The sequence below is a fragment of the Montipora capricornis genome, chromosome 14 (genome assembly GCF_036669925.1).
Source record: "Montipora capricornis isolate CH-2021 chromosome 14, ASM3666992v2, whole genome shotgun sequence".
NCBI lineage: Eukaryota > Metazoa > Cnidaria > Anthozoa > Scleractinia > Acroporidae > Montipora > Montipora capricornis.
Genome location: NC_090896.1, coordinates 41,366,793 through 41,376,792, shown reverse-complemented (window position 1 = coordinate 41,376,792; position 10,000 = coordinate 41,366,793). Strand labels below are relative to the sequence as shown.

At 42.2% G+C, this 10,000-nt stretch overlaps 1 protein-coding gene across 4 annotated transcripts in view; it reads left to right on the top strand.

Annotated features, from left to right (window-relative positions):
* The window catches only part of LOC138033801 (stimulated by retinoic acid gene 6 protein-like), a 108,216-nt gene that overhangs the window by 44,495 nt on the left and 53,721 nt on the right, over positions 1 to 10,000 (top strand). For all 4 annotated transcript variants that reach the window (XM_068881638.1, XM_068881636.1, XM_068881639.1 and 1 more), the window contains 3 exons: positions 7,280 to 7,414; positions 9,245 to 9,333; positions 9,809 to 9,870. In XM_068881638.1, coding sequence (XP_068737739.1) covers positions 7,280 to 7,414; positions 9,245 to 9,333; positions 9,809 to 9,870 — 286 coding nt within the window. The remainder of the gene's footprint in view (positions 1 to 7,279; positions 7,415 to 9,244; positions 9,334 to 9,808; positions 9,871 to 10,000) is intronic.

Sequence of the window (10,000 nt, the reverse complement as noted above, 5' to 3'; positions counted from 1 at the left end):
TAACCACTTGGTTAGTCGAAAACCACCTCGAGATAACAGATGGCAAAGATCAATCCTTAACTGCACAGCAACAGCCTTCGAAGAAACCGCTTTAAGGCAGTCATCCACGTAGAAATTCTTGAGTACAGTGTCAATCACGTGATGTCCAAAACCACCCTCATTATCCAAAGCAGTTTTCTTTAGACAAAAGCTTGCACAGCTAGGCGAAGACGTGCTTCCAAATAGGTGTACTACCATTCTATATTCAACTGGCTGCTGTGTCAAATCGCCATCTTGCCACCACAAGAAGCGTAGTGCATCATAATCCTTCGGGTCAACCTTTACTTGATGGAACATGCCTTCAATGTCCGAAACAAGAGCGATTGCCTCTTGTCGAAATCTATTGAGAACACCAAACAAGTTGTTCGTGAGGTCAGGGCCATGCATCAGCTGATCGTTCAAGGACGTCCCCCTGAATTTAGCAGCGCAGTCAAAGACTACTCTTAACTTATCGAGTTTACGTGGATGGCAAACTGCATGATGAGGCAAATACCACAGAGGTTTGTCAATAGCGTCAAGTTGTTCGACCGGTACTCGGTGTGCGTAACCTTTAGCGATGTAGTCATTAACTGTGTCTTTGTATTTTCGGAAAAAATTCTCCATCGCGTAGGAACTTGTTTCTCAATAACTGAAGCCTTTGTTCCGCAGCAATTCGATTGTTTGGAAGATAGAGTGGCTGGAATCTCCAAGGGAGAGCAATTTGATAATCGCCAGAAACTTTCACCACTGAATCTTCCATTAACTTTAGTGCCTTTTCGTCTTCCACCGACATGGCCACTTTAGTACTGCTCAGTGTGTCAACAAAGTCCGTTTCCAAAACTTTTCAACTTGGCTCAACAAGGCTTCATCTCGACTGTCTCTACCATCCTCTAGACGTACAAAGTTCACGCTGAAACTAGAGTCGTCTTGATGGTTTTCAGTGGGACCCATCAAAGTCCAACCGAGTAGTGATCGAACAGCAACTGGTTCACCACTCTTTCCCCTTCTTTCTTCCATCACCCAGAAGGCTTCAGGGACGTTGCACCCGATAAGCACTCTAACGTCCTTATTTTGAATCTCTGGAAGCTCAATGTCACTAAGATGAGACCAGCCTTGGACATCTTCGGCACGCGGAATGCTGCGACGTAAAACATTTAAACGAGCTACTGTCCACACCCTTGGTATTTCCAAAGAGGAAGTACCATCCAAGGAACTAAGGGTTAACTTAAGCTCTAAGCCGGACTTGGCACTGTCCTTTTTCTCTTGGGTTGTTAAGAGGAAGTCACGTCGTTCACCCTGAAGATCAAGCTCCTTCACCAACTCAGCATCACAAAGAGATACATCTGACAAGGAGGCTTCAGGGACGTTGCACCCGATAAGCACTCTAACGTCCTTATTTTGAATCTCTGGAAGCTCAATGTCACTAAGATGAGACCAGCCTTGGACATCTTCGGCACGCGGAATGCTGCGACGTAAAACATTTAAACGAGCTACTGTCCACACCCTTGGTATTTCCAAAGAGGAAGTACCATCCAAGGAACTAAGGGTTAACTTAAGCTCTAAGCCGGACTTGGCACTGTCCTTTTTCTCTTGGGTTGTTAAGAGGAAGTCACGTCGTTCACCCTGAAGATCAAGCTCCTTCACCAACTCAGCATCACAAAGAGATACATCTGAACCGTTGTCCAGTAGTGCGTACGTTTCTAACATCCGACCAGAATCGTTGTCATGCACCCTGACGGGAACGATTCTCAGACATATCCTTGTGATAGTTGTTTGGTTGCGATTTCCATGGTAACTTGCGCCGGCCCCAATTGCGTGACTCTGAGTTGAAAAGTTTCTACTGGTATTTACATCTGCCTCAATTATGTGACCTTGGGTAGCACCATCTCTATTGGAACCTGCTGAACACCTAGCTGCATAACTGTGATTAGGGCGACATGAGGATGGTTCAACTTCACAGGAGCGGTCGGTGTAAATGCGGTCCGGTAACAATGGCTGGGGTGGGTGAATCACAGTCATATGCTTCTTGTTACATCCCTCAATATAACAGGCACTCCTCTGCAAACATCCCCTGGCTGTGTGTCCTACTTTAAAACAGTTGTCACAAAGTTTGTGTTCACGTAATGTCTTGACACGTTCAGCGTAGGGTTTTCGCTTAAATTCTTCACAGTTCCACAGTTGGTGTAAGCCATTACACAAAAGGTATTTTCCAAGGTTATAATAACTACTTTGATTCACTCCAGGACTATCATTCCGCCAACCACGTCTTTCTCCGGAAAGAACAACTTTAGCTTGAGATGAAAAGCCTCTTGATTGGTTAGGATTGCTTAACTTCTTGAACTTGCCTCTGTCGCAAGTTACGACGTTGCCAAAAACAGGATCATTTACCACACGAGCTCTCTTAGAAACAAACTCCGAGATATGATGGATTCTTGGGCGCAGCCCATTCCCTCTCAAACGGTTCGCCACCTCCAACCACTTGACCTTAAGGTGAAATGGAAGTCTCTCTATCACATTCCTCAAGTTATCAGCACTGTTAATCTCATCCATATATCCAATCGACTCCAGAACATTTTGGCAATCTCTTAACTGGTCTGCGAATGTGAGTAATCCGCGCTGGTCATAAGGCTTTAAAGGTGCGCCACGAGTTATCCTATTAAGGTGAGCGGCAGCGATCTTATATGGATGCCTAAATCGCTCTTCCAGTAATGTCCTAGCTGTTTGATAACCAACGGCGGAGTCCAGGGCTAAAACAACTTTTGATCGCGTCTCTTGCCGCTCCCGTGCAATACTGTAACAGGTACGACAGCCTTTCACTATCATCCGACGCATTTTTAGCGATACCATTATCAAAGGAGCAAACAAAATTCCAATAATCCAGCGGGTTACCATCGAACTTGCTTATGTCAGGCTTTGGTAAGGAAAACCCCTGTTTAATCGTCGAGGCCACACTTTGGAAGATCTGTTGTTGGAGACCTATCATCTGTTGCTGTTGGTGCAGCAGCCGCTCCAGATTTCCTTGATATGGAGAGTACCCAGCACCTACATCAGTTCATCATGCGTGGGTTCTCTTTTCAATCTGGGTGTAACACAATCGTAATCGCGATGCCCGCTTGGCGTGTCGCTGACCATTCTAGGCTCAAGATCAAAGTCAGAACGTACGTGAATGTGGCGGGACATCGCAGGTTCGAGACCTGAATGTGTGTCAACGCGGCGAGACGAGGCAGGATCGAGACCTGCACCCGTGTCAACGTGGCGAGACGTGGTAGGGTCGAGATCCGCACTCGCGTATGTGTCGTCTCTAGATGGCCGAGAAGGCATATTCCTTTTTATTTCAGGCGTTAATCCAGACTCAACATTCGAAAATACACCAGTTCTTTGATCGTATCTCTTCATTTCTGGAACACTAGTTGCTCGGGGAGGCCCCATAACTGCCATCCAAACATTCTTCGGATTGACCTTCTTCTTCTAAAATTTGTACTCTCAGGCGAGCTTGCTCGATTGTACTTCTAACTTCCAACAACTCTTCTTCACGCATTACCGTTTCACGTCTTTGCTGTAATTCGAACTTTTTCTTCAGTTGCTGCAACCTCAACTTAGTACCGTTAGACGAGTGCTTGCTTTGGAAACAGAATTTGATGAAACTTTTGGAACAGTAAGATGGGAACCTCGCTGGCTAGCCGAATCACATGTATCTACACGAGGCAACACCTGTGAGCTATCAAGCCACTCCCATGCACGCCGAACGAAGACATGATGGGCATCACGCTGATCATCAAACCCCGTTGTTTCTTGAAAAATTTCTTCTGGGTCGTCCAGGCGACGAAGGTAAACATCATGCGATCGTCCAAAGTTAATAAATGCCGATTCCAAATTAGCCAGCTTACCACGCACAGCTTCAAATTCTCCGGCAGTCATCGAGATCTCGATCTCTCTTTCAATTCGGGTTACGTGTCCCTTGTAGCCTGACCGCTAAGTTTTCAATTTCTGCATTAATTCGCGGCGATAGACGCCATCCTGTGGACTTACACCTTCCTGATCTTGGAAAGACATGCGGCCGTAATAATTACTGACGCTCAAAACTTCCAAACAGTTTTTTGAATGAATGTGGACGGCCGTAGCCGCCACAGTTAAATATAAAAAGACTATTCGCCACACCACAGCTTGAATTCGTTGTTACCAGATCATATACGATTCAAGTGAAAGGTTAAATAAAATTTACAAAGTTACAAATGAAGTTTACATAAATTTTGAGGCTGGAAATATACAAACGAACGAGACGAATACTTACAAAACTGTGGTAAAAAGTTCTAAATTTCATCGAGTCCGATGTTATCCTGTTCGCAAAAACGACACGTCAACTGCTTCTGGCAAGACTAACAATTACACATGGACCGGAACTTACACTGTTTTTATGAATAAATTTGCAAGTAACAACTTACAATTAAGACGTTAAGACAATAGATTTTACATCCGTTCATACGGCGCTACAAGGCCATTTTGTCCACCAAGGTTAAAGCGCTTATTTGGGACCAGCTCTAGCCTGAAACACTTTCCAACGATGTAAAAGAATGCAAAAGGTGCAAACATCAATAATTAAGAACATTATTCCACTAGTCTTAATCATCGAGACTCGTTGAAGGCCCATGAACACGTGGATCCCAGAGCGTTAGACATATCTGTTCTTGTAAAACAGGCCACTGACTCCTTTGCTTTATGGGCTAATGCCAACTGCGACCTAAATATGAGAAGACGGGAAGTCATTAGACGACTCGGGGATCTTAACCAAGATAACAAGCATCTGTGGTCAAGTACCGTTCCTATTGTACACTACACTACACTACACTACACTTCTTAATTGAACACTCCCCGAGGGGCTTTTCGGGGCCAATGAAACAATCAACGAAACGACAGAGCACAACAACAACAGCTGTTAAAAATCGCAACTGGCCGGAGGCAAACCAGTTGGCTATGTACAAGTGTGACTGAGAAGTTGAACCAGGGGCTGCCCGGAACAAATTCAACGAGTGGTTAAAACGAGTCTCAAATTGAACCCGGGAACTCCCGATCTCAAGGCACGCGTCCTAACCACTGGGCTGCACTACCTCCTGTTTGGTGACGAGCTGTCAAAACAGCTAAACGAGATGGAAAAAACTAATCGGGTAAGTAGGAAACTTGGCACCTGCAAAAAATCCCGACCATGCAGAAGTGGCTACAACGCTAATCAACGCACGGGCACCATGAGCAAGGATTTTGGCTATAAAAGCAACAGACGTTCCCACACAAGGCGTTTAAGTAATTAAAGTAGCCGAGGCGCTCCTCTCAAAACAATCAAAAGGAAAAGGGAGAGGGAAGGGCACAAGGGATGCAGTGAACCAGACACATGTTACCCCCTAATGTTACCCCCTAATGATGTATGGAGGAATGTCTTAAAATCACAACCTATTGAAGCAGAAAGGCTGAAACATGTGTTGGTTAATGAAGAAAAAACATTTACTGATGACATGGTCCCAACACAGAACTATCCCTCCCAAGGAATGATGTCTGATCCCCAAGAAACTGAGGTCATTTACATCGACATAAATAAACATTTGGAGGAGGGAGTAATTATATTTTCTCAACATGAAAAAGGAGAATGGGCTGGCCGGTGGATGCCGACTTATACTAAATTTAAAAGAGCTGAATGCCTTCCTACCCTACTACCATTTTAAAATGGAAACTCTGGAAACAGCAATTACGCTTGTCACCCCGGGCAGTGTGATGGCTTCAGTTAATTTGAGAGATGCGTACTATTCCATCCCCATTGCCAAAAAAACCCCTGAAATTTATAAAGCAATGCAAATTGTTTCAGTACACGAGTTTGCCAAATGATCTTTCAAGTGCCCCCAGGATATTTACCAAAATCCTTAAACCTGTCTATTCAACTCAGCAAGTACTCTGCAGTTTGGGTACTTGTCATCAGCATTTATTGATGATTCTTAGCTGAAAGGTAACACATATGCAGGCTGCGAACGAAATCAGACTCTGTGCCACAGTTGACTAGGTTTTGTTGTACATGAAAAGAACTCAAAAGAATCTACTTTTCTATGTTTCTTGATCAACTCGATAAACATGGAAGTCAAACTGACAAACACCAAAGCACAGAAATTTAAGCATTTTGTGTCAGTCACCCAGAAGGTACAACCAGAGCACTTTAAGAACTAATTGGCGTTATAGTTTCTAGTTTTGTTCTGCTGGGTAGTATGGACCACTGTTTTGGAGATCGTTAGAACTCCCACAAGTGTCAAATACTTCAGACAAATAAGGAGGACTACTTAGCCTCTACTGTTCTTGATAATTACCGTTCATTGGTGTGTGACACATATTCAGCCATTTGTCCCATCTCCCATGGCATTCCAGTAATTGTCCACCAATCAGATGCTTCCCTTCAAGAGTGGGGAGTTGTTTAGGGCAGATATCTCCACAAGTTGCAGATGGACTCCTTTTTATGTACTTAACTCACATCGTAGAGAACAGCAAGTTGGGAGTCAGGGTGCACTTTTCCAAAATATTATGATAAACAGATTATTACAGCTGAAACAGTTTTTCCTTTAAGTGTGCTAAACGAGACCTAAAAAATGTACAGTATTTGTGCGCAATAAAATTGTGCTGATGAGATATAACATGTTAAAGTTTTTTTTCATTGAATTACTTGACATTATAGTTGTGTTATGCTCAGAGTGTGTCCATCAGATACTTTGAAGGCCCACGTGACTCCGCAGTGCATGTTAACGAAGAAGAAGCAAAGATTTATCAAAGCTTACCTGGAAGTTAATGAATGATTGGGATTCTGCTAAGTTACCAGGAACAAGGAGTCACGTGCCTATCCCTTGAGGATACACGCACTAGCTTCATGATGGTGTTCATCTTGCTGATGGACACACTGATATGCTTTCTCGCGTAACTCCTTGTTCTTGGTGTATTGGTACAATCCCAATCAAACTTCAACTTCCAGGTAAGTTTCGTGTAATTTTTAATTACTTTTCCTCGGTCATCTGCCAGTGGTATTATTGCTTTATGGCGTTGTCGTTTCCGTCGCCATCGTCGCTTCTTAAAAGACTTGGTATGATTAACGCTGAAGACGCTGCCGAGTTTGCGTATGCTGCTCAATCTTGTGCTTTCCTCACAAGTGAGAACCATGCTTCATAGGTAGTAGGGACCTAAGGAAGCTTAAACAACCCCAACAGAAGACTGAAGTTGTTCTTGTTTGCATTATTTTCAGAAAAATGGCATCTTGCTCGTGCTTTTACCTACACTCACAACGAACTTGTGCCTCCTTTTTATCGTGATAAGGTTCGCGGTGGTCATTTTCCTGGAAGGGCGAAAGAGGTGGTTCCACAGCACAAATGATATCGATGTAGGTACTGATCCTCTTGATTGGGGATATGGGAGTGATGGTGATGATGATAATGAAAAGTATGTTAAGGTTAATGACGATTATGATGAGGATTATGGGAAGATTGTGCCGTGTTTTGAGGGCTCTCTCATATGTGATTCATAAATAGTACTTTATTTTTCGAGGGAGAGTTATAAATAGAACTTTATTTTGCGAGGGAGAGTTCAATCAATCACATTTCCTTCCTTCCTCCCTCCCTCCCTTCCTTCATTCCTTCCTCTCTTCCTTCCTTCCATTTTTCCTTCCTTCCTTCCTTCCTTCCTTCTCTTAGTAAAGACTAGGTAATGATGTATATTTTTAGGTCGAAGATCGCCACAGTTGTGAACGCTACTTTAGCATACAGAATGAAGTAATACAAATTAAGTCGAATAAAACATAACTATGTACAATCTAAAACATGATTACATTAAAAAAAAATGTGGCTAAAAATAGGGTAGATTTAGGACTTAAACGCACCCTATTTCATTTTACGAAAGTTGAACCATTTAAAAGTGTCTTTTTTCGCAACGTTTTGGTTTCTGGCGCAAAGGAGGTAGTTGCTGTGACAATTTTCAGCAAGACGAAATAGGTAAGGTGGTGCCACTTCGGATCTTGTTTCTTATGTCGACTTAATTCTTGTTAGCATGATAGCAAGGTTGGTAGAACACTACATAGATGTCGCAGATGTCATGGGGTCAATTGACACATATGTCATGGGTAGAGATCAGTCAGCTAGTACGCGACCTTCTAAGCTGGAGGTCACCAGTTCGATCCCCGGCTCATTTTATCGACGTCTGTTTAACTTTCCTCTGATCCTTGTAGCTGTTTCTTTGAATACTCGTAAAACGGCGCATTGACGGAGGTAGGGGAGTATAGGGTATGCACCGAGGGCCACATACAGTAACACTAGTTCACCGGCACGTTTTGCCCTTGTAAATTGAGGACCTTTACCTTTATCTTTGACTTTTTTATTAGTCTAATTTTTTCAGGCTCTCTTTTTGTCACTATTAAAGTAGCGTTCATAAAATGCACAGATCTTATATGCGCAGTGCAAAGATATGTTGCCTCTAACTCATGTTGCAGTGATGACGTTTTGCCCTTGTAAATTGAGGACCTTTACCTTTATCTTTGACTTTTTTATTAGTCTAATTTTTTCAGGCTCTCTTTTTGTCACTATTAAAGTAGCGTTCATAAAATGCGCAGATCTTATATGCGCAGTGCAAAGATATGTTGCCTCTAACTCATGTTGCAGTGATGACGTTTTGCCCTTGTAAATTGAGGACCTTTACCTTTATCTTTGACTTTTTTATTAGTCTAATTTTTTCAGGCTCTCTTTTTGTCACTATTAAAGTAGCGTTCATAAAATGCGCAGATCTTATATGCGCAGTGCAAAGATATGTTGCCTCTAACTCATGTTGCAGTGATGACGTTTTGCCCTTGTAAATTGAGGACCTTTACCTTTATCTTTGACTTTTTTATTAGTCTAATTTTTTCAGGCTCTCTTTTTATCACTATTAAAGTAGCGTTCATAAAATGCGCAGATCTTATATGCGCAGTGCAAAGATATGTTGCCTCTAACTCATGTTGCAGTGATGACGTTTTGCCCTTGTAAATTGAGGACCTTTACCTTTATCTTTGACTTTTTTATTAGTCTAATTTTTTCAGGCTCTCTTTTTGTCACTATTAAAGTAGCGTTCATAAAATGCGCAGATCTTATATGCGCAGTGCAAAGATATGTTGCCTCTAACTCATGTTGCAGTGATGATATTCAGTTGAGAATAATTGATAATCACTAATGTAAATCTTGTTTAGAGACATGGACAACCCCGCGTTATGACTGGTTTGGCAAGAGAGTCAGGGATTAAATACGTCAAGTTGGCACTAAATCCCGGGTCAAACATGTAAGCAATTGTGACAGTACTAAATAGAGCTGAAACGTTGCATTCAAGATATCTTAAGCCTTGTCTACACGAGCAATTTCTATGTGACGATTTTTATTTGGTCGTGTAGACGAGGACATTTGGCCAATTTTTAAGTGGCAAGTGTGCTTGCTGAAAAACTGGCGTTTATACATGTGACAAATAAAAATTGTCCAATACGAAAAATTGCTCGTGTAGACGACTCGTCACATAAAATGTGGCAAATTTCTGCTTCTTAGTGCGCGCCATTGGAGAATGACCAGGCAAAGTCGCTTTGTTTCTGCTTTCTCTCTGCTGTCCAAAGGCTAAACTAAATTGCGAATTGTCAACAATTATTTTCGTGCTATCTACACGATCAAATGATTGTATTTGCTATGTAAAATTGTCATATATATATATATATATATATATATATATATATATATATATAGATATTTTTAAAACATTTTTATCTCAGAGTCGAGCGAGAGGTCAAGTGGTACACAAAGGCAGTTCAGTGCGTTTACAAGACCAGAGATGGTACGTTTAATAAAATGTATTTTTCTTGAAGAGTCTTGGTGACCGAGGTGTCTAAATGACCGGCAGCTAATCAAGGTTTTTCAAATGCCCTTTGTAAAATTCGCCCCTAGAAAAACCAAACAACTAGTTC